This window comes from Taeniopygia guttata, chromosome 14 (genome assembly GCF_048771995.1).
Source record: "Taeniopygia guttata chromosome 14, bTaeGut7.mat, whole genome shotgun sequence".
NCBI classification, from domain to species: domain Eukaryota; kingdom Metazoa; phylum Chordata; class Aves; order Passeriformes; family Estrildidae; genus Taeniopygia; species Taeniopygia guttata.
This window is the reverse complement of record NC_133039.1, coordinates 7,075,554-7,099,238: the sequence shown is the minus strand read 5'-3', so window position 1 is coordinate 7,099,238 and position 23,685 is coordinate 7,075,554. Positions and strand designations below refer to the sequence as shown.

Sequence of the window (23,685 nt, the reverse complement as noted above, 5' to 3'; positions counted from 1 at the left end):
ATATTATCAGCTGCTTTTATCTTTCTGTGCCCAATTCTGGCAGATCCCTGTGGGCTGAGCAGCTCCAAGGGGAGCCTGTCCTGCAGCACACGCTGCTCTCCTCACAGCTGGGAGCTTTTCCACTGGGCAGAACACAAAGCCAATTGGAAAATGAAGCTGCAAATGAAGAATTAATTAATCCAGCCACGTTTTGACAGGTCATTTAACACTGGCCTCATGACTCACAAGCCACCCCAGCTAAAAGCAAAGTTGCTTTGAGGAACTGTCTGCACGTGCAAATGTTGGATCTGGCTTGGACTTCTTCATGCTAGTCAAGATCCCATTTGTTGAGAGTGATGAGACTGGGGACAGACAGGAGACATGGAAGGGGAAAATGAGGGATGAAGGATACATTTTCTATGAATCAGAGGTGTTCTTCTATGGCAATACTGTTTGGTTGGTTTTTTCCTTAAAGATATATAAATATACCTGCCCAGGATATGCTCCTGTGCAACTTCCCTTGACAACTGGACTGGTACATGGAAGAGAAAGAGGCCACTGCAAAGGGAAATCAAGTGAGCAGCTACATCAAAAGGAAGGAGAGACTATATGAAAAAAATATAAAAAAATTAAAAAGCACAGAGTTTAAAATGTAACCAAGAGCCTAGTTTAAAACAAACAAATAAATAAATGAAACAAAGGAAAGAACAAGCTGGGATAAGCTCACCAGATGCCAAAGGGATACTTTAAGGGCACAAGGTCTCAACAGGAATAAGAAGGAATAAACACATCCAACAGTGCAGGCTCCAACTCCTCCCTTTGCAGAATGCATTTTGTGAGGCTCAGGAACAGAAAATCCCTTCCTGACATCCCAACACACACAGGAAACCAGGCTGAGCCTTTCCTGACCTGCACAAGGTCACTTTTAAACCCACAGAAGAGTCTAAAACATCTATGTGAAAACTCACAGAGGTTTAACCTCTAAAGGGGCAGAACAGGCATGTGAGAGTCTGACAGCAAAACTTCCTCCAGTCACTGCCCAGCCAGCTCCAGCAGTATGGTTAGCAAGAACGTGGCCAAAATGACTCCCAGACTGGCACAGGAGTGGCATTCAGGTGGCATGGGTTCAGCTCTCCACTTAGCTCCACATACCACAATTTTTTAGTCACAAAAATGTTTATGGGAGAATAAGTTTTTTGTTTGTTTCTAAGAGGTGATAATTTGATTTTGACTCCAATTTTGTGTTTACACATTCTGAAATACTAAAACACACCCTGCCCCGCTTAAAACAAAACTAAAAACTGGCATTTTTACCAGATTTCCAGACAATCCATCCCATTTTCCCCAGCAAAGCCTGGTCTGCTGGTACCACTGCTCTACTCTGATGGTGCCTACAGTGCTCAGAGCCTCAGTGCTGGATATCACTGATAAGAGCTCGAGCAGGGACTGCAGAAAGCTTTAAAAACTGCAGCTGTTGGTCAACACCACTCTCCCAACATTAACAGCTTTTTAAGAGGAACTAGCACCACATTAAACACAGTGAAAATCCTTGGCCACTGTGTTAAAATCAAGCCAGCAAATGAAACTCGAGTGGTTCAACTGCAGGCTGAATAGTCCTTTTCAGAGGTGGGTAAATCCAACAGGATTTGCATTCTGCTGTAAAAGCCAGAGGCAACCAACTCCTCCTGGCTGGCAAGGGTTGGAACAGGCCATGCCCCAGGAACCTGCAGCTCCGAGCACCCGACACAGACTCCCAAACTGAAGACAAATGGAAATGGAAACACTGCATGGAAAGATCCATCCACAAGTGGGATGCCCAGATCAGCCCCAAACAAGTGGGAGAGGGAACAGATCCATGACTTTGTTCATTTTCATTTGGGGAACACACCAAACACACAACTCCTCCAAAGCAGCTCCGTTACTCCCCCGTCCTTCCTCTTCCCCCACGCGCCAGCAGAAGCAAGGAGGAAGGGAATTTTTCACTTCTAGGGACAAGAACTGCTTCCCTTTCTCATTGCTGGTGCCCCTACACTCCCAGCTGCTCTGGAAGGCCTGCAGGGAGCCAGCAGAGCCCGAGCTGTCCCTGCCCTGCCAGCAGCCCCCACCTGTGTTGGAGCGCTGCAGCAGCGAGGGCTTGGCCGTGCCCGTGGCCAGGCTGGAGGAGGGCACGGACAGGGATTTGTACAGAGCCGTCTCCCGGTGCTCCTTGAAGCGTTCTGCGGCCATCAGGGCGTTGGAGAGCTCCTGCAGGGGCATGTTGTTGATGTCTGAGGAGAAGGGGCTCAGAGGGTTCTCCAGGCTCATCAGCCAGCTCGTGTTGCCTGCACCAGACAATGGGGAGAAGTGGTCAGTACACCCAGATCTCCCAGAGGTTACAGCTCCTCTTGGAAAAGCTCAAATTGTTTTGGAATTTGCAGATAAAAAATCCAAACAGAGCAATGAGTTCTTCTGCAGAATGACTCGATTAATTTGCTACTCCCAGTGCTCTGCACTTCACCCCAAGCTCCTCAAAACCCACCCCTGGTAACTCACTGCTACAGCAGATTCTCAAAGGCATCCAAAACACTCAGGTGTCCTAATTAACACCAGGTCAGTTATTTTCTCATGAAACAGCTTTCAGTTGAACCAGATAATTCCTGTTAATCTCCTGAACACATTGGTGTTCAAGCATTTTGACCTTGAACAAGTTGTTATTCTTTCCCTAAGAGCAAACACAACTGGGCTGCCCAGACTTGTGGCTGCCCCTGGATCCCTGGCAGTGCCCAAGGCCGGGCTGGACAGGGCTTGGAGCACCTGGGAGAGTGGAAGGAGTCCCTGCCATGGCAGGGGTGGCACTGGGTGGGCTTTAAGGTCCTTTCCAACCCAACTCATCCCATGGTTCTACAGTTTCAAAAGGCAGTAAGCCACAAACAGATTCATTTACAACTAAATCTAGATTTTTGTCCTTTCCCCAGGCTCTGGTATCTCCCCAGGATCCCACCCCACACTCAGGTACCCACCTGTGGGCCTGCGCACCAGGATCTCTGCCCAGCCCTGGGTCAGCAGTGGCACGTAGGCAGCCAAGTTGGCTTTTTCCTTCTGCAGGGCTGTCTGTGGAGCAGGACTGGCCTTCTCTGGGCGGGCTGCAGCAGCAGGAGGGCCCTGTGTCCCTTGGGAAGTTGAGCCACTGGGAAAATGGGAGGCTGAGCTGTCTAAGGCACCAACACGTAAGGCATGACCACCTGGCAGGACAGACACAATCCAAGGGAGAGACACGCTTAGTTAGCCCCAAAAATATCTTCAGGAATGAGGCTTTTAACCTCTTCTAGCAGCTGCATACACAATATACTGGTTTCATTTCCCTTGTCATTACAATTATTATTGTTACTCTTATTTCATTTTAATTATTAAACTTGTTATTTTCTCAATCCACAAATTTTCTTATTTTTCCCCTTCCAACTCTCTTCTCCATCTCCCCATGGGGGACAAAGCGAGCACCTGGGTGAGGCCTGGGGTTAAACCATGAAGAGAATTTGATGTTCTGTGTGTTCCTTATAAACCAGTTTATGTGATCATCAAAACTCTCCTGCAAGGAGAGGGAAGCAGGAGGAGCCCCACCACACCAGAAGCCAACAGCTCCTGCTACCTGACCTGACGTTAAACACCAGAGAGCTCCAGATGCCCAATTAGCTCCGACACAGGAGGCAGCTGGACCTTCAGGCTGCAGCAGGGAGAGGCCAGGATGGGAACTCACCCGACATGGATCGGACTCTGTTGCGGGAGCTCCTGCAAACCTGCTGCCCAGCCTGGGATTCCAGCTTGGCTGGAGCCTCCTTGGTCTGTCTCACTTGCAAAACAGGGTCTGAGCTGTAGGAAAGGAGATATTGATGATGCTGAGGGAGGACTCAGCCGTGCTGGGCAAATAAAACATTCCTCTTATGCCAAGAGGAAGAACTACAAAGCTGTAGCAGTGGTTTAGGCGGCTTTGTCAGGTGGAGATTTGCAGAAATGGGAGCAACACCTACCTTGATTCTGGGGTGCTCTGGAATTCTCCAGAGTCCAGGCCAAGCAGGGACCTTGTCCCTGTTCCAACACTTGTAGTGATGGTCACCAGCTTATTACCAACCAGCCACGTCTTGGTCCTTCCTCCAGCCAGCAGAAACTCACCCACGGGAGACCTGGGAACACATTTGGGATGAAGACTTCTCAGCAGGCAGAGAACAGAGCTGGTGCCATTAACCATGGAGGAGGTGCTGCCTGCTCTCCTTTACACAGGATTTCTGCCACTCCCCTTGGCTGCCCACATCCCTGCTATCCATCAGGATGACGGATGAGCTGCTGCAGCACACTGGGACGATCCTGCAAGGACATGGAGCAAAGCTCTGCTCCCAGACCTTCAGGGCATCTCCTCCAGACAGGTCCAGGCTGAAGCAAAGGTTGCTTCTCTCCAGTGGATTTGACAGAACCACAGAATGGTTTGGGCTGGGAGGAACCTTAAAGTCCATCCAGTGCTACTCCCTGCCATGGGCAGGGACACCTTCCACCATCCCAGGCTGCTCCAAACCCTGTCCAACCTGGCCTGGGACACTGCCAGGGATGGGGCATCCTCTGGGAAATCCATTCCAGGGTCTCACCACCCTCACAGGAAAAAAAATCCATCCAATATCCCACCTATCCCTGCCCTCTGGCAGTGGGAGCCATTCCCTGGGTCCTGTCCCTCCACCCCCTGTCCCCAGCCCCTCTCCAGCTCTCCTGGAGCCCCTTGAGGCACAGGAAGGGGCTCTGAGGCCTCACCACAGCCTTCCCATCTCCAGCCTTCCCTCATCTCATCTCCTTTATAGCCACGATTTTATCAGTGAGGAAAGGCTTCAGGGCATGAGCCTGCCAGAATCCCAATGTTTTTCCACAAACAAAGTGAAACATGACCCTGAACCCCACCCGTGTGTCCCTGGTCCCTGACTGACCTCTTGGGCACAGCAGTGAAGTTGGAGAAGACGTATCGAGCCATCATGTCCAGGCAGGTCTCTGTCAGCTCCAGGTGCAGATTTTTCAAGTTGTCATCAGCCTGAGCCATGGAGTTTTCATCTGCAGAGCCCAGGCTGGAGCTGGTGATGGACGTTTGGATGCGGCTGGAAGAGAAAGTCCCCAGGTGACAGATGAGATGGCACCACGTCCCCGTCCCCACAGGCGGCGGGACGCAGACCCTGCTGTGCATGCACGTGCCAGCCACACACCCAGGCCTTGGGAAACAGATTTTGGGATCGTTTGGGATCAGCCTTGTGTTGTGCTTCCCAGGTTGTTGCTGCAGGAAGCGTGTTTTCTCTGGAGAGACTCCGGTGCCAGCCGGCCAGGCCAGCACTCTGTGGCGTTGGTGGCCCATGGGCAAGTGCACCAAGCAAGGAGTGAGTGGCAGCTCCTAATCTATGCTGAGGGCAAGCATCCCATGACCAGCACCAGCTTCCCAGGCAGCAGGTTGCCCATGAGCCAGAAACTGGGGCACTCCAGACTTCACTTTATAGTCCTGTGGTTTGCTTTTTTCTCTGTTGCATTTTTCCGTATATTGTTTTTTTCCCCCTCCAAATTCAATAGCTAGGTAAAACCTAATTTAACTTGAAATAGGAAAAAACATTGCACTCTGAACAGGAAATTGGCACAAGAATAGAGAGAAGGTCTACCTTCAAATCAGCCAAATCGGCAAAGCAGTTTAAAACCATTTATGTTTTAGGCTGGACTGCAATATTTGATAAAGACAACCCCTTATGTCATTGTAATACAAACTAAACTGAGGCACAGCCAAAATTTTTATCATGTGGCAACTTCTTTGGCTTCATTAAGGGCAATTATCTGAACATTTTGTTGCTACCATTTCCATGGAAATGCAAGAGAAGAAAATTACCTCATGATTAATGGGGAAATCAGAGAATCCTAGAAGGGTTTGGGTTGGAAGGGACATCAAAGCCCATCCAATACCACCCCTGCCCTGGCCAGGGACACCTTCCACTGTCCCAGGCTGCTCCAAACCCCATCCAGCCTGGTCTTGGGCACTGCCAGGGATCCAGGGGCAGCCACAGCTGCTCTGGGCACCTGCGCCAGGGGCTCACCTCCCTCACAGGGAAGGATTTCTCCCATAACATGAAGTGTCAGAACTGTAATTGCAATTGCAGTCACTTCAGCCTCTCTCCCCCAGACAACACATAGAGCCAAAAATAAAAAAAAACCCAAATCAAGTTCCACTGACAGCAATCCTACAGGTTAAAGCACAAATCTTCAGGTTCAGCAGTTTAACACTCAAGGGAAGTGATCCAGAAATATGTTTTAAAAACTGGCATCAATTATTTCACATCTTTCATTGGAGCAGATCAATGCTTGCCATCAAAACCTGTCAATCAACCAAATCAATCTCTGTCACCAAATCTTGTTTTCCTTAGTTGTGAAAGCATCAATTGATATGGGCTGATCACTCCCCTCACTGCTCTCTGGAAAGACAAATCAAGGTTTTTCATGGCATCATTCTTGACACCAGGACACTTCATCAGCTCCTTCAGAAGAACAAATCCTAAACTGAGGCCAGAACTAGAATGGAAGGAGGGCTCTCCATGACTTGCAGAGTTTCCAAAGCCTCTCCTAAATCAAACCCCTGCTTGGGAGGCTCAAGTTTTAGTGAGCTGTACCCAGGATTCTCACTTGTGCAGAATGCAACCTTTTTCCTTTTTTTGTGCATGGGTTTTTTTTTGTTTGTTGGGGTTTTTTTTCCCCCTTCACCACCTTTACTTTGAAAATAGAATCTTTCATTGCTAAAGCACCAGAGAACGTGGCAAGGTGACACCCAGGGTGTGACGTGGCCTTGGGAAACCTCGGGATGCTTTCCCAAAACCCTTGCCTGTGGCTGAGGCCGGTTTTTCATGGGATAACCAAGTCATGCAAGCATCCCACATGCAAATCCACCCTGCTTCCACCCACCCTTGCAGCAAAACCTCCAAGAGCCCAGCTGCTCTTGGATTGTCCCCATCCAAAGTGCCTCTACCTGCGGACCACATGTTCAGACACACTGATGCTGCGGGATCGGAAGGCATCAACTGCAGAGGGTTCTTTCAGCTCTTTCACTGGAGGAGAGTTATTCAAGCCTTGCTTTGCATTTTTGGCTAGTCTTAAACTACTATGTGGAGAAGCACCAAGCCCCAAAAGAGGTCACAGAAGGGAGGAAACCATTGGAGGGATGTAGGTTGAAAGGTCACAGTCACAGGGTCAATATTGGGGGATCCCGGAGGGTGATGGAAAATAAAACAAATGCCAAAAAAAAAAAAAGGGAAACAAAAATTAAAACATACAAACAAGCAGAGCTTGCAAAGCATTAAAAAGACAAACCACATTTTGAAAACAAGAATTTAAATGTGCTACAAAACAAATGAAATTAGTACAAGTTAAAATAAAAAAACTGGTTGAAATGAGAGTTGGAATACTGGGCTGTTCAGCAAAGGCAAGGGCACCTGAGGGCTCCCTGGGCACAAATTCCTCAAGGAGTTTTGTGCACTTCAACCCCCTTTTGTGTTCTCCCAACTCACCATGACTCAACACCTGAAGGCTTCCACAGATCCTAAAATGCTTTACCTGGACTAGGCTGCAGCAGTTTTTAACAAGAGACAGGGACCATGACACCCATCTCTGTCCCCACTAAGCCTGGCCCAAAGCTGAGCTTTTCCCCAAGTCACAACATACCCAGGGTTCCCCAGAGTGTCCCTCAGCCCAGCTGGGGTCCTGGGGACACTGAGCCCCTGTTCCAGACCCTGCCACACTGCAGAGCCAACAAACACCCGTGGGGATGCTCCTGTGCCACCCCAGCTGCCTCAGCCCAGGCTCCAGGGAACCCCCTGGGCTCTGGGCTGGCACAGAAAGGAAATTACTGGGCACACTGGCAAGTGCCAGGAACACGTGGGAGATGACAGCAATTAAGATCCAAGAGGCACTTTAATTAGTCACTGAGATGCACGCCAGGCTCGGGGCTAATTTGGGCAGAACAGTTGGTCCAGCAGCTCCCATCCCCAGGGATAAAATGCAGGCACTAATTTAACCCTTCTGGCTGTTTCTAAACACAATTTATTTGCCATCCTCATCTCAGTGAGTTCTTACATCTCAGATTGCCACCTGGAGGAAGCAGAATTTCTTTGTCCTTCTCCCAACAGCCTCTCCCAGATTACTTTTGGCCACAACTGCTGCAGAGAGCACAGGCTCATGCTCAGGGACCATCACCTACACCAACATCAGGACATCCAGCAGCCATGGGATCCTTATCCCTTGGAACACCCAGCCCCTCAGCTATGGCAGGGAAACATTCTTTGGGCTTCAGGACTGAAAACCAAGCCCAGAAGCTTCTCAGGCAAGGAAACTGGAATCTGCTCCAGGCCTTCCCTCTCTGCCCTGGATAGAATCCAAGCTCAGCCAGACCCAGAGGCAGTGGCATCCTGCTATTCCAGTGCTCTGGGCACTGCCTGAGTACAGCCACACTCCTCAGCAGAGATTTCTGTGGAAAGTGATCCAGCAAAAGCCTTTAGAGACAGTAGTATTCCAACCTGGTAGAATTTAACAGGTTTCTTAGGGGAAAAAAAGAAAAAAAAAAAAGATTAGTTGGAATTCTAATTGGAGAGATGAGTGTCAAAAGGCTTATCTTCCGAGTTTCTGGATGGAAGAGGAGGAGATGGGAGAGATGAAACACAACACAAGGTTTACAGCTGCAGCAGTAGGGCAGGGATGGTGTTTCTGCATTGCAAGACTCTGCTGCAGCCTTGCAGGTGAAGTAGAGGCACTTTCCCCAGGGCCCAGATGCCACCATGTGCTCACTGCTCACAACACTGAAGCAAGTTAAGTGAACCAGTTTAGGTAATCCCTGCAGGTAAAAGGATGTTGGAGAAACCCTGAATGCCTTCCAAGAAATATCTTCCTCCCCTGGCAAATGTTACTTTGAATGATTACCAGCAAGAAATGCCCTGACTTCTGAAGGCTTTGCTTAAAACTGTCACAATGGCTTCAAAAATTTAAAAAAAAAAGGGATTGGGACATCCAGACAGACAGAAAGCAGCTGTGTCCCAGCCAGTGCACAGCCCTGACTGGGAACACCATGGAAAAATACAGCACTGGCTCTCTAATTTATCCAGGTCGTTGATCACAACCATTTCTCTGGCAATCATCTGAAAATGACTCGTTACAGATCAATCATCAAAAGGAGCTCACACAATCCACGTGAACATGGGCTTCTGTTATCTCTGGTATTACCCTCTTCTCTCGTCTCTGGTAACATTGCACTGACACACCCCAACCTGACACAAGTGTTGATTTTCAGAAGTGAACAGCAAAAAGTCCCCCAGTGCCTGCACAGGCCTGCAGGACAGGCAGTGCTGCCTCAGCTGCCTCACCAGGCTGGATCCCAGCTTCTCACCAACCTCATTTGTCTCTGACCTAAAGAGGTTTACTTTGCTTGCTCACTGCACTGCCAGACTGGGATCACTACACCCAGCCTCCGTCAGGGACACGCAGGGAAGGGCGAGAGCACCAGAGTGGGGAGCACCAAACCCTGCTGGGGTCGAAGAGAATTTACCTCTTTGGCCTCTCATTCAGGCTGGTGCTGCGAGCCCTGAAGCTGTCCTTCTCTGGGGTGTCATCGAAGGACAGGAGCACGTTGGAGCGCAGGCCCTGCCGTGGGGACAAGAGGTGACAACGTGAACAACGCGCAGCTCAAAATCTGCACCTCAAAGCAGGAGAGCTCACAGAGATGCTGACAAGAAAGCCAGAATTCTGCTAGCTTCAAACAGAACCTTCAAAGATGTCAGATGAGTTTTGATCAGTCAGCTCTCCTGAGTGCTGCTGGACTGAGCAGTGCCTTTACCTTGGTGATGTAGGGGACGAAGTCCTTGCGGAAGGGCAGGCGGCAGCGGATGAACCACATGGCAATGACGTGGTGGGCCAGGCACACGATGTACTGGTTAAACCTGCAGCAGCAGAGACACCCACAGCTCAGTGTGCACTGCTCGGCCTGGCACACAGAACTGCTCCCTTACCTACTCAAAGTGTAAAGAAAAAAAAACAAAACAATAACCTCAAAAATTCTGTTCAAGAGAAACAGGTTTTTGTCCAAGGTGATGATGTCCTAGAATTGTATCAAGGAATTACAGAATGGTTTGGGTGGGAAGGGATCTTAAGACTTCATCCAGTTCCACATTCCACTATCCCAAGTTGCTCCAAGTCCCATCCCACCTGGCCTTGGACATTTCCAGGGATCCAGGGGCAGCCACAGCTGCTCTGGGCACCCTGTGCCAGGGTCTCCCCACCCTCACAGGACAGAAATACCCCTTTTTCAAGAGAAGCCTGGTGACACCAGAATGAGCAACATCCTATGGACAACCTTGAGCCAAAAACGACAAGAAAAGGCTTTCCAAGCTCTCAGTTTCACAGATGAGAGAGGAGCACGTTGCTGTGGCCTTACTTGGAGGGGTTTGTGTAGGGCAGGGAGATGGCGAAGACGCTGGCGTACTGCTCTGCCGCGAAGTTCCGGTACAGGTGAGGCAGCCTGGCCAGAGCTGCAACAGTGCAACAGCAAAACCAGCACAGGTCAGCCCTCAACACAACCCTTGAACATCCTAACTCCGTTGAATTTCTAATTTTTTGTTATTTTTCTGAATGATCAATGACATGAAGTTAAAATCACGTCATGCAAGAAGAAGAATGCAGCTCACATTTCCATATGGCTGCACAACACAGAGTGTGTTTCTCTCTTCAGAGCAAGAGCTTCATACAGAAAACTTGTAACAAATGAGGTGATCCAACATTTATAACCTGAGCAAGAACATCACAGCGCGTTCCATATCACCAACAACATCAAACCCCCAACATTCCACACAACAACCACACCTACAGGAACTGAACAGGAGAACATCACGACTTACTGGACAGAAATTCCAGCAGAGGGATTGCCATGTTGGCTGTGGCAGAAATGTGGGTGAGTTTGACAATCAGGACGGGCAGTGCTTTGATGATGATGTCGGGCATCTCCACGCTGCAGACTGACAGTGCCACCACGCACTGGTTGGCACAGCGGTAGATGAGCCCGTGCTCCAGGCAGTACACGATCTCTCGCTGCCAGAGCAGGGAAACACTCAGCACACCAAAAAACTCCCTGACACCACCTCCTGACTCCCACAGCACCCCAGAACACCCTGCAAGGTACCCCTGCTGCAGGGTACCCCTGCTGCCAGGTCTGTGTGACACAGCTGAGTGCTAACACCGAGCTGTAAATAATGCTGCACACACCCCACGCCAAACTCTTATCAGGGAACTCAGTCAAGCTGAGAATTTAAGTTCCTGATTTAGCAGAAATTTTGTGTTTATAAGGGTCTTATGCAGAGAGTAAAGTCACTCAGTGACCTGTGAGGGGGAGAGGTGAGGAGTGAACCCACAGTTAATCCTACATGGAGCCACCAAAGTGTTTTTTCACCTCAAATTCAGCAGATGCAGCATTTCCCAACAGCAAAGGGCAGTGTAACCTTGCACTTCTGTCTCCTAACTGGCTCCCAAGCTAAACCGTGCTCTACAGGCTCTGCCTTCCCTACACCCTCCCATCTCCCCACACCTGCTTGGCTTTGTCCAGGTAGTTGTGGTAAGATATCAGTGCTGTCAGAACAGGGACCACAGCCAGGTGTAAATCCGTGCGGGAGAAGCCTTCGGGGGTCCCGTGGAGCCTGTCCGTGGTCTTCTTGTCTGTGAGCTGACACACCACACAGCCAGTCAGGGCACCTCTACTAAAACAGCCTCTGAAAGGCAGCACAAGGCACTGCCCACAGCTCCCCAACACCTGTACATACTTATATTCATACACACGCATTAAAACACACAATTATTACCTATTCTGTACCTAGGCAACCCTCACAAAACAGAGGGCGAGTGAGGATTGACAATCAGCCTGCTAATCTTTAAAATTTTTCTCTGAAGACAAAAAAAAAAAATAAAAAAAACCACTCAAAAATCCCCTCCAAGCAATTCCCAAGCAAACCAAGGAGCTGGGGATTGTGCCTCAGTGGCATTACCATGTAGCTCAGTGCAGAGGCCAGCTGGTCTATGTTGCAAGGAGAAGTTAAAAATAGCACTTTATAGCGGAGAGATTCGGGTAATTTGTTGAGAACCAACTTCAGCACCTTCCAGTCTGTCTCCTGCAAAGACAGAAAATGTTAAGGTTGAAAATTTTTGCATGATTTCACTTGAGTTTGGAAGATCAATCAAACTGCAGACAGTGTGTCATTTCCTAGGCAGATGTAGGTCTTGTAGTGGTTGATACAGAAAAAGAAGTGGCATTTAGCTGTCACAAGTTTCCCCCTGTCTGTCACCCAGCTCTAGGCGCAATATTGGCACCACAAACTGGAAGAGAAATTATATTGAGATCTGACAAGCAGAATTCAATTCTCCTATGCACCAGCACCAATTCACTCCCAGAGCAAGCCAAGCCCTCAGCACAGAACTGTGTCCAATGCCACCCTCAGGAACAATTCCTATTTACAGTTTATTGGTGATGAAACATTCACAAATTCTCAAAACACCTCACAAACTTGCAGTGGGAGAGGTTTTAATTCCAAATACCCTTTCAGAAGCAGGCTGGCTTCTTGGATCTTGTTTAACAAGCACAGCTTTTGCCCTTGCCTGCTCTGAAGCAGTGCAATGAAAGCTGTGCTTATTTTCTGAAGAGATGGACTGCTGCTCCCACTGGTGGCTGTGAAGCTGAACAATCACACCCAGATTTTGAGCAAAAATTGCTTTTCAGGTTTTATTTAAGATCTCTGGGCTGGAATTTGACAGGCAGCTGTCAGATTGGTGCCAGAAGGGGACACAGAGATGCCAGGAGGGGACACAGAGATGCCAGGAGGGGACATACCTGCTTCAAACACTGCAGGAGGACCCCAAAGACCATGGAATAGGGCAGGTGTCCCACCCGGACGGTGCCACCCTGGGAAGGCACACTGGGGCTGCCTGAAGGTGGGGACAGGGTGCCAGGGGGCTTTTTCTCAGAAGCCCTTTTCTCTGCCTCTCTGCAACACAGAAAGCGAGAAAAATACATGTCATTTTTACAGCTTATTCATGTGACCTACAGCACCACCCTGTTTGGGAGCCACCCTGTTTAAAGACTGAACAATATAATCTGCATTTTCAATTTTAAAAAGAACAGGATTGCCCAGCAGGCACACTGCAATCAGCCAGTTTGATCAATGAAGGATTTTTCTATGTAATTTAGAAAGGTATCTTCTTTTGGGCTGTGTTACACAATTTTAGACAAGCTATAAAATTAAAACTTGCCAGATTTGTACAAATCATCAAATCAAAATTCAGTATGGAACTGGTTTGAGGCAAAAAATTGCACATTTTTTGGGGAAGTTTTGTGAGCAGGAACTTAAATTTCATGTCTGAGATGGAAAGCTCTGCAGGTAAGTGATTTGTAAGAACAGTTCACCAAAGCCTTACTGGTTCAGACAATCCTAGGGTGTAACTACAGACTGGTCTAGGATTTGGAAGATTTAGGAAAAACTGCAGATTGCTATGATGGAACATTAAGCTCAGCAAGAACACAATTTAGTTTGAAAAACAGCGTTTTAAAAATAAAAAATAAATTAAGAAGTGTCCAAGACCAGGTTGGGTGGGGTTTGGAGCAGCCTGGGACAGTGGAAGGTGTCCTGCTCATGGCAGGGGTGGCACTGGATGAGCTCTAGGATCCCTTCCAACCCAAACCACGCAGTGATTCTTTTGCCTAACACAATGAGAAACCTACACAAAGTCACAGAGGCAGTAGGGGCTGAACCTCACTGCTCCATCCTTGTTGGAAAGGCCGAGGCGGTGCAGGGAGTCAGCTCGGAGCATCAGCAGGAAATCAAACACCTGCAACAGGGAAGACACTGGAGTCACTCAAACCCCGAGCCACTGCAATACTCTCCCACCCCCACATGATATTCCTCCAGGTGCAAAAGGATTTTTAAGAGAAGCCATGGTTTGTTCTACAGGAGGCAGCACTGCTGGAGTAACACCCCATTTATGTACCTGTGTGAGCCAAGGAACATTTCATTCTGCCTCTTGCAAGCTCCAGAGCACCCAGTCCCCGCCTGCCACCCAGGAATCGCAGAGGATTGTGCAGCTCTGGGAGCACAGGGGCTCTCCTACCTGCAGCCTGATGCTGCTGGCCACGGGGAGGCTGTAGGAGTACTTGTAGTGGCGCTGGACGTGCTGGATCAGCATCTCGTACACACACGTGGCGTGGCTGGAGGGCAAACTGTACAGCTTGGTCTGCAGGCACAGAAACACAGCCCAGCCCCAGGGCTCTGTCACACACCTGGGGCTGCCCTGCCAATTCCAGCAGAAATGCAGCAAAAGCTTCATCCTCTTTGTAACACGAGCAGGTGGCTCTGGAAGGAGCCTCTGCAAAGACTCCAGAACAGCTCTGGTTGCTCCAGAGAACAGCCTGCTCTTCACCACAGCCCAGGACGTGCTGCCCAAACACAGCAGATCTATTAAATCTATTCAATGTTATGAACTCCTCCTTTCTGCTAATTTATGTCCACATCCTCCCTCCACACAGGAAAATGTGCTCATCTGGGCTGTGCAATGGGAGTTAGGAAAATACAACACTTAGCAAACAGTCCCACAGTGCTGAAAATCAATGGACTGACCAGAACAAGACTTAAAATATTGAATAGTTCAAAGTCAGAATATTTAATAGTGGGAGAAGAGTTATCTAAAAAGCCAAGTCCAGCAGAAGAGAATAATGAAAAATTTGTGTTTAATGCTCTGCAGCACTTACCTGAAGAATTATCAGGAGCCCAAGAACTGCTGTCTTGACATCCTCCAGAGAAGCTGAATATGACAGCAAGTCCCTCTCCTCCAGTTCAGAAGGAGATGACAGAGAATGTGCAGCCACCTTTGAAAGAGAAATGCAACAAATTATTTAAACCTGCAGCACATCCTTTCTCTATTTCCATGCTGGAAGGGGAGGGAAGCCTCAGGAAGTCACCCCTGCTGGGAAATTCACCTTGGCTATGATATCCAGCAGGCTGTTGAAGTGGTGAGTGTTGCAGCCTTCAGCCAGGTCCACCAGCAGCTGAGTGGCCAATTTTCGGACCTGATGGTCTTTATCCTCTGGGATGTGAGCCAGCTGGGAGATCACCACCAGGTTTATCAGCTCTTCCTGCAAGAGGACAGACCCTCCTAAGCTGTCAGATCTTCAGCACGTTAGAGAAAGAACTGCAAACAAAAGAACTCAGATATTCTGGTACCAGGCTTGTTCCTCCACTGCTCCATTCCTTCATCTCCTCTTCCATACAATAGGTATTTCTGTCTGCCAACCCTCCAGATATTTGTGATTTTTATTGAACTTTTCAGTGCTTTGCGTTTTGTCTGACCTATAGATTTGACAGCTCAGACTCAAACAGACAAGGGATTTCTGGGCCTTGGTTTTTTGAGAGAGGGAGGAAACACCAACAGCTTCATGTTTTCACAAGTCTTGAAGGAATCCAAGGAGCATCTCTGCCCTTTCCTGCCCTCTGAAACTTTGGGCACATCCTAAGGAGCTCAAGATATCCCTGGAGCTCTTCCCTAACTCCTCTCTCACAGTTTCCATCTTGGACAGCAATTAAAGTGCAAGCACCAAGACCAGTCACTGCTCAATTGTCCAGTCCCCATCCTTTTACAAAGCTTTTAAATCAGCTTTGCACCTCTCACAACTGTCAATTCTTCCAAAACAAAATGGACATGGAATTAATAATGGCCTTAAAACAGGGAAGCCAAGACACAACCAGGTCTGTCCTCAAAACCCTGCAGCTCCCACTGCAAATTGCATATTCCTGTATCCAGCTAAGGACAAATAATGGCAAATCCCCACACAAGCATCCCAAAGAAACAGCTGTGTGTGTGGGAGATTTAGAGGCCAGGGCTGTGCCTTCCCCAAGGGCAGAGGGGACCTGAAACCCCCAGGACAATGTGCCCCACCAAAGGCTTTCCCACCCACCTGGGACCCCCAGGCGAACACCCACCTCATAGAACTGTCTGTTGATGCTCAGCACAAAGGACAGCACATCCAGAACCTTAATCCTAACAGCACTACGGCTCTCGTTCCTAGAGCAGGAAAAGCAAATCCAAAATGAGTAAAATAAGAGCTCTTGGTATTTAGGGAAGGGGGAAAAGAAAAGTAAAACAAGAAACTTCTTCTGAGTTGGAACAGTGAGAGATCAGCTCAGTCCTCAGTTAATGTCTCTACACCTGAAATCAGATTCAAGAACAATTGGAAATTCAAATCCCAGCTCAGCTTTTGCTCCTTCTGCAGACCTGTAATTGCAGCTTTCCCATTTCCAATCCAAACTAGGAAGCACATGTCAAAAGAACAAGTGCTCTGGTGAGCAAATTTAAAACCAAACACATGGCACTGAGGAAGAGCTGCTCTTTGGCAGCATTTCACAGAGGAGACAGAAGTTTGTTATTGCTCTGTGTTGATGTTTCAGAGCACAGAATCCCTCAGGGAGCATCAATTCAAAACCAGATAACTGGAATACTGGATAAACATATGCAGTCCTAATGCTGAACAGGAAAATCTTGTTTGGTGTCAGAACTACAAAGTGCTGTGGAGTGGAACACAACTGCCTAAGCTAATTGGAATAGTATTGAATGGAATGAAAGAGAAGAAGAAAAAAGCAGCATAAAGAACTCAGTGGAAAGCTTTTCTTCTGTTAAATAAGTCCTTTCATGTGCTGTGCCCTGGGATTAACATACTTCTCAGCAGCCACTCACTAACTTAGAACTTCAGAACGTTAGAACTTCAGAAAACAAAATTATCTATGACAAGGTGGCAAGAAACACTTGAAAGTGCTTCTTAAAAGTAAGAAGTTCCTAAAGTTATGATTTCCTACCTGAAGAACCTCTCCATTAAGAGCTGCAGGTTGTGGATCCAGCCATCTTTGGCAGGGTGGATGGACTGAGCTCTGTATGTTATCAGGTTTAACACAGAAGATTCCTTCATGGAAAGGCCAAGAAATGCTTTTAGTGTATAAGCAAACATAACAAATCCATTCCCCCAACCCCCTCCATGGGAATAAGGCTCATGGAAAATCCCTGCTGGGATTTTCCGACCATTTCCTATTTTAGGACTCTCAAATTTCAGCTGTAACAGAACAGACTCAAAAGGAGGACAATAATAAAGCCTTACTGGTCTCTGATCAGCACATCTTTCCACCAGCTCAAAAAATCTCTCTTCAGAGCCATGAAAATCATTCTGGTCACAGAGCTCTTCTACTGTGGTCAAAAGATCATGTACAATGGACTTCAGTTCTTGGCTCTCCAGAACCTGAAAAGAGACAAAACCATTCCTGAAAGAGCTCCACCTTGCCAGAAAGTGCTAATTTTAAATACCAACAGAAAACTCAGAGAACTACAGCAGTGAGAATTAGGCTAAGCCTTTCTCAGCTTCCATTTCCGCACAGAGCACAAACTGATCAATTTGCAAAACGATTTCTAGCAAAGCCTTGGGACTGAGAGCACATCCAGGCAGGCCCAACACCCACCTGCAGCTGCTGCAGCAGCCTCTCCATGATGTCCAGGAGGATATCCCAGGTCACAGCCTGCAGCCCCTTGCCATATTTCTTGATCAGGCGTGTGATGGACAGAACGATCTCGTAGGACACGACTGCGTTGGGACAGGTCATGGCCTGGAAGCCAAAGCACTTCAGTCAGCGAGCAGGTGGGAAGCAGAGCCCACAGACCCTCTGCACCCAACTGCAACACGCCTTATTAAAGGCAATCCAGGAAATCAGGAAATCCAGGAAATCAGCCTGGAGGCCTGAGAGAAATCCATTCCAGCCTCTGCACACAAAGGGCAGAGCCCAGAGCCACCTTCTCAAGGCAGTTCTGCTCACCTGAGCAGCTGTGGCTCAGATGGGACACACAGCCCCAACCTACAGGCAGACAAGGGGATTAAAGCCAGCAATTCCTGCTTGAGGCACTCAGATAAGGAACTTTTGGGAGTTCTGAGGCTGCCTTTGTAGACACCCTCCCTCACTTTTTGTACCACCCACTGGGAAGAGTGAAAGTTGCTGTTTTGCATTTTATTTTTTAAGGTAAAGTACCCATAATGTAGGTATTTGCTAGAAAGGATTCAGACTTTGCTTTTCTGGCCAAAGATATGCGAGGAGCAGGCTTCAGCTACAGACATAAATCTTCTTGTTTTACTTGTTTTACTGTTTCTCCCTGCTTCACCCCACACCCAATTTCTCCCTCTCATCCTCAGGCCTACAAAGATCTCTTTGGTGTAGGGGGCCACATTTTTGGTTTAGATTTGTCCAAGTAATTAAAGCTTATTCAGGCAAAATTAGTGTATTGCCGGGGGTGTGGGGCGGGGAGTTTGTAATTTTATTTATAGAATTGTTTTGTGTATAATTGTAATTGGAGTCCCAGCCTACCTTGAGGAATGAAGGCAGCACTGAAGTGGGGGAGTTCCTGAGGGAATTGAGGCGATGAGCCCCCCACAGAGCCATCCCAACAAAGAACACAGCTCCTCTCAGCAGGGCTGCATCTGCCATGTAGGATCTAAGGATGGGAAAAGGGAAGTCTCAGACCATGCCACAATTATTTCAGCATACAAAGTCAATAGGAATATGCACTGTCCCAACAGGAATTCCCAGCTGTTACACATCAGGGCTTTGCACAGCAATGGACAAACATGAGAAGCAGAAAATCATTCACCACAACTTTAAACAGAGGGAAATTAAATTCAGAAATGCCCTAAATGAGCACTTTAGCAGCATAACCAGAAAGGGAAATTATTTCTAAGCACCAGAACCTTCAGCTTATCCTACTGAGGTTGGTGACTCCTCATCTATCTCACCAGGACCTTACTGAATTCTTGGATTTGTTGGATCCTCCTCCCTTACCTGTCTTCCATGATCCTGCACATGTTGTAGATGGCACTGTGCCCCAGGTGAGTTCCCAGGAGGTTGCGCATGAGCTGCAAATTCAGAGAGAACACCTCAATGCCCAGCTGTTAAAACACTCAGTAGCCTAAACATGGATTTAACTGGCCATGCTTCTGGAGTAAATGTGTCCTGCCTTTCCCAAGCCAGGACAGGAGCCTGTCACAGCAGCTGAAACCCATGGAGAATCCCATGGACTTGAATCCCACAGATGCTGATCCCGCAATACTTCAACATTTTTAATTTACTCTTAAAAGCAAGCTGAAACTGGTGGCAGATGTGCACAGGCATGTCTGACACTTCATCCAGGAGTGAATTCATGGAAGCAAGCAGGGCTTCTGACCTTCCAGCAGGGCTCACAGAGCTCCTTCACGTTGATGGTGCGGCACAGGGTGATGATGAACACGGGCAGGTTCTCCGAGGGCAGGCAGTTGTAACAAACAACTGCATCCAGGACTTGCAAGGAAATCTTTGGGAAAGGAAAAAACAAAATGTTTGTATGCTTCCCTGTGAATCAATCAGGTCAAATCCTCACCTGGCACACCCAGGAAATCTTCTGGAAGTCAAAAAGGATGAAGATATTTTTGGGTTTTTTTCTTTTTTTCTTTTTAAAAAGCAATGTCAATTCATTTATCAAATTGATTAGTGCTCTGTTTGCTTTGGAATAAATTAATGGTGTATGAGATTTATTGGTTCATAAATAACACAATATTGCATCAGCTCTTTTGAAAGATGAGAATAAACCCAGAATCTGATGTTCTGATTTTGTTTGTAAAAGTTACAAAGAACTTCAAAGAGTCCTGCAGTACTAAAAGAAACTCAGATCACTGACCTCTATGTCCATAGATGATGAAGTCTGAATGCACAAGAGGCAGATCTTGCTGTTAAGAAAGAACATTTAATTAGAACTGTTTGCTCCACATGATTTTGGACAAATGACAAAGAGCCAGAACAGTCAGGTTAATTGCCATGTTATTTAACTCCTCACTGCCCTTCCTGTGGCAATGTTGGTGGCACCCCAAGAGCTCTGCAGGCTCTTTCATAAAGGGAGACTTAAATGCAGCTCAGGTAATGCCACAGCACAGACCCTTGTGAGACTAAGCACTGCAAACAGGCCCATCCCATGGAATGGGAAAAGCACATTTAGTTCAACTAAAACAGATCTGAACACTGCAAGAACTGAAAATCAAATATTTGTCAGAAATCACCTAAGATGAAACAGATCCAGACGAGGACAAAAAATATCCCAGTTGTCTGTATATTGATCTTCAACTTTCTCTCTAATTTACCAGGAATAAGCAGGCAGGAGTTTAAAAAAAAACAACTTACTGGACCATGTCAGCTACATAGTCTTCCAGATAGCAGCTATTGAATTTCACCAGGTTCACCAGAACCAGGAGGAACTCAGAAGTCAGCCCAACATCCATCCACTGTAGCACAAAATCAGCTAAAGGAGGAAAAAAAACCTGTTACACTACACCTTCTACCCAGGAATGACACCACTACCTTTTTCTGTTGTCACTGGGTGTCTCTGCCTGGATTTATTCCCCCAGATTGAAGAGGGGCTGGGACAATTCTCACCCAGCTCCTCCTCTAAGTAGGTGATGTAGCGTCCGTTCTCCGTCAGAGCCTTGAACACTTCCAGCCGCTCGTGCAGATCTTCATTGGAGGGATAATCCTTAATAACCTTAAAAAAATGGGCTCTGAGGATCCCCAGCCTCTCACCCTTGAAATGGAAAAAGGGAAGGGGTTAAGGCCTGGTCATTATCAAGGTATACCTCAGCAATCTTCATGCTTTAAATCAGCTTTTTGTTGAATCAATGCCTATTCTCTCCATCAGCACCCACCCCTGCTTTCTCAGAACACTGAGAACGACAGCTTTGGGCTGATTCAGCCCCCTGTTTGTGCAATACGTTGGGAAATCTGAAGAATTTGTTGTGTGCTGAACTTGGCCAGGCTGGAAGTGTCTCACACAGAACCCCTTGCATACCTGAAACATCAAAACCAGCTGCAAACTGGGACTAGAAGGTCTGGGCAAAGACCACATAAAATCTGCTGAATTATGCTGAACTTAACCCAAAGTATTTCCTCTTTCTCAAGAGCATTACCCCAAAACAGAACAGCTTTCTATGAGTTGTAGGAAAAGTTTTGCTACGAGCTCAAATCAAAACTTAAAACTAAAACGCTTCTTCTTCTCATTTATGAGGCACAACCAAAATTACAAATATGAACTTCTGCAGGGAAGAGCTCCCTGGTGCTGTTCCCATTTCCCCCTGACAAAACCCAGTTGAGGTCGGTGTCCCCTGCCCCGTGGGGCTGTTGTCACCTGTCCCTGGACGATGGACTTGAGCAGGTGGAGCACGGCGTGCCTGGCCTCGGCGGGACGCTCCGGCTGCAGCATGTCAGCCACCACCTTCCACACGGCCTCCACGGCGTGCTGGGAGCAGAAACAAAAACCAAACCAAAGCAAAAGCATCAGGTAGGAAAGCTCAGCTCCTCCAGGATCTCCAGCAGCAGGTCACAACGAATTATGGCAACTCATGACGAAGATCCAGGGGCTCCATGTCCGGAGTTCTCTGTTCTGGGGGACACTCACCCACCTGGTGACACACTCAGATCAACCCCAGGAGACACCAAACCCAGCCCTACGCCCCAGGAACTGCAATTCCTCATTCCACACTCACTGCAGGTGGGAATATTTGTGCAGAAGCCTTCACCCAGCTACAAGATGAGTTCAAAACCAATTGGGGGATGCTTATTAACGAGCCTGGAGATAAGGAAACCTCTCCAAACTTCATCTCCCATAAGCTGTCCTGAATATCCCCAATATTCTCCTTCCAGGAAGGTCCAGGAAGCCCAACAGCTCCATGCCCTCTGCTGCAGAGCTGGAAGGTTGGGTAGACTAATTCCCTTTTACAGCACAAAGCAGCCTCTGGGATCACCCATTTTAAAAAGCTTTCTAAACAACAGGAGTCCCTTACGATAGTTTGAGAGCTGCTGCTTAAATTTCCATCCTTCCAAGACTCACTGAACACTCTGGAACTCACCTCTTCAATTTTTTTGGTTTTTGCCACTTCACAAATTTGACTGATTGCTCGTATCCTGTTACTCAATCCACACTCTATGCTTAGTTCCTGGAAAGAAATGGGGAAATAAGCTAACAGTTTATTTTACCAGAAACACTTATCCATTTCTCCAAGGGGAGAAGGAATTCTGGTCTCCTTCTCCCTTTTTTTTGTATTTTCTTCCTTGTGTGCCAACTATTCTGCTTACAGACTTGTGGTACCAATTACTGGAATAAATTGTTTTACTTTTCATTTCCACAGAACCATAAGGCTTTCATAAAACAGAAACAGTTCCCAGCTTGTGGAAACTGCCACCACAGAAACTTCATCAAGCTCAGACCATAAAAAATCAAGGGGACAGGGAAATTGCCTGTAACCCAACATAACAAATATCTCCAAAATATTCAAAGAGTGAATAACTCAAATGCTGGAGCTGTAAACTAGGTGAGTTCTACATCCAGTTCAACAGAGAATGAGTTGAGAGATCAGGAGAGGGAATGATGGAGAGGAACTGAGTGCCAAAAAACCAGGAAAGGAGCAAGCTCTCCTGATTCCCTCAGCTCAGGTACCCCAGGCACTACCCCCACCCTCACTCCACTCAGTTCTCACACCTTGAGTATTTCTGCGGTGATGATAAACTCTGTCTGCTTGCCCTCCGACGACTTGGAACTCCCCCGGGATGTTCCCAGCCCCAGGAGGTTCCTGAACTTCTCCTTCAGCCCGGAATCCTTGCTCTGAGGCTTTGCCATTGCTGCCAAGCGCCGAGGCCCTGCAATCACAGAACAGGGTTCTGGTAAGGGAGGCCCAAGGGGAATATTTCAGCAGGAAAACCCCAATAACAGCATCACAGCAGAGCTTCTCCAAAGAGCCTGGGTGTCTTGAGCCTTTTCAAACACGGGAGAAACCCAACACTGAGGAAACACAAGGAGCTTGTGCTGCTCCTGCCTTCAGCACCCACATCCCACAGCTCCCCATGGAACATGGGGCCTTTGGGATACCCTTTCCTGGGAGCTGTGAGTGCCCAGCCCACTACACAGGCTGATTCTTGCAGTATGTCCACGTGCACACACTTTTTAGAGGGTGTGAGCTGGATACTTGTTCCCAAAGCAAAGGCCAAGCACACCGTCCATGTGGAAGTGAGGAAGGACTTACAGATGTGAATGTTGGAACACCCAATAGCTGCCATGGCAAGAGAAAGATGGGGCAAGAACAAGGATGGCCATTGCAACAACCATCTCCAGAAAGTGCCTCCCCCGACCCCTGGGGAGCCTTGCCCTGGGCACAGGACCCTGCACAACCCCAGAGCCCCACGGACATCCCACGGCCTCCCACAGCCTGGGCAAGCAACCCCTGCTGCTCCCGGGGATGCACCACACAGCCTGTCCCTGCACCTGGGGGACACGCCATGGACCTGGATCCTGGCCCAGTGTCACCAGGGGACGTGCCATGGACCCCAGCCCAGTGTCACCAGGGGACACACCATGGACCCCAGCCCAGTGTCACCAGGGGACACACCATGGACCCCAGCCCAGTGTCACCAGGGGACACACCATGGACCCCAGCCCAGTGTCACCAGGGGACACACCATGGACCCCAGCCCAGTGTCACCAGGGGACACGCCATGGACCCCAGCCCACGATCCCTGGGGACACAGCCAGCCCCCAGCCCTCTGTCCCCAGGGACACTCA

General features: G+C 48.1%; 1 protein-coding gene across 6 annotated transcripts in view; it reads right to left on the bottom strand.

Annotated features, from left to right (window-relative positions):
• TSC2 (TSC complex subunit 2) overlaps positions 1 to 23,685 on the bottom strand; it is a 33,042-nt gene that overhangs the window by 8,688 nt on the left and 669 nt on the right. The window contains exons 2-32 of one of the 6 annotated variants that reach the window (XM_030285049.4): positions 22,609 to 22,766; positions 21,980 to 22,066; positions 21,259 to 21,369; positions 20,514 to 20,658; positions 20,262 to 20,379; positions 19,765 to 19,813; positions 19,276 to 19,401; positions 18,894 to 18,967; positions 18,423 to 18,549; positions 17,529 to 17,672; positions 17,174 to 17,311; positions 16,878 to 16,981; positions 16,008 to 16,089; positions 15,008 to 15,163; positions 14,780 to 14,896; positions 14,143 to 14,265; positions 13,757 to 13,863; positions 12,869 to 13,022; positions 12,030 to 12,152; positions 11,576 to 11,710; positions 10,893 to 11,082; positions 10,433 to 10,526; positions 9,836 to 9,938; positions 9,548 to 9,642; positions 6,983 to 7,114; positions 4,923 to 5,087; positions 3,984 to 4,136; positions 3,713 to 3,825; positions 2,979 to 3,200; positions 2,085 to 2,300; positions 469 to 537 (exon numbers count right to left, since the gene is read on the bottom strand). In XM_030285049.4, the coding sequence (XP_030140909.1) occupies positions 469 to 537; positions 2,085 to 2,300; positions 2,979 to 3,200; positions 3,713 to 3,825; positions 3,984 to 4,136; positions 4,923 to 5,087; positions 6,983 to 7,114; positions 9,548 to 9,642; positions 9,836 to 9,938; positions 10,433 to 10,526; positions 10,893 to 11,082; positions 11,576 to 11,710; positions 12,030 to 12,152; positions 12,869 to 13,022; positions 13,757 to 13,863; positions 14,143 to 14,265; positions 14,780 to 14,896; positions 15,008 to 15,163; positions 16,008 to 16,089; positions 16,878 to 16,981; positions 17,174 to 17,311; positions 17,529 to 17,672; positions 18,423 to 18,549; positions 18,894 to 18,967; positions 19,276 to 19,401; positions 19,765 to 19,813; positions 20,262 to 20,379; positions 20,514 to 20,658; positions 21,259 to 21,369; positions 21,980 to 22,066; positions 22,609 to 22,746 (3,910 nt within the window). In that variant the 5' untranslated portion in view covers positions 22,747 to 22,766. The remainder of the gene's footprint in view (positions 1 to 468; positions 538 to 2,084; positions 2,301 to 2,978; positions 3,201 to 3,712; positions 3,826 to 3,983; positions 4,137 to 4,922; positions 5,088 to 6,982; positions 7,115 to 9,547; positions 9,643 to 9,835; positions 9,939 to 10,432; positions 10,527 to 10,892; positions 11,083 to 11,575; positions 11,711 to 12,029; positions 12,153 to 12,868; positions 13,023 to 13,756; positions 13,864 to 14,142; positions 14,266 to 14,779; positions 14,897 to 15,007; positions 15,164 to 16,007; positions 16,090 to 16,877; positions 16,982 to 17,173; positions 17,312 to 17,528; positions 17,673 to 18,422; positions 18,550 to 18,893; positions 18,968 to 19,275; positions 19,402 to 19,764; positions 19,814 to 20,261; positions 20,380 to 20,513; positions 20,659 to 21,258; positions 21,370 to 21,979; positions 22,067 to 22,608; positions 22,767 to 23,685) is intronic. The other 5 variants (XM_072935746.1, XM_072935747.1, XM_072935748.1 and 2 more) reach the window with 5 other exon arrangements.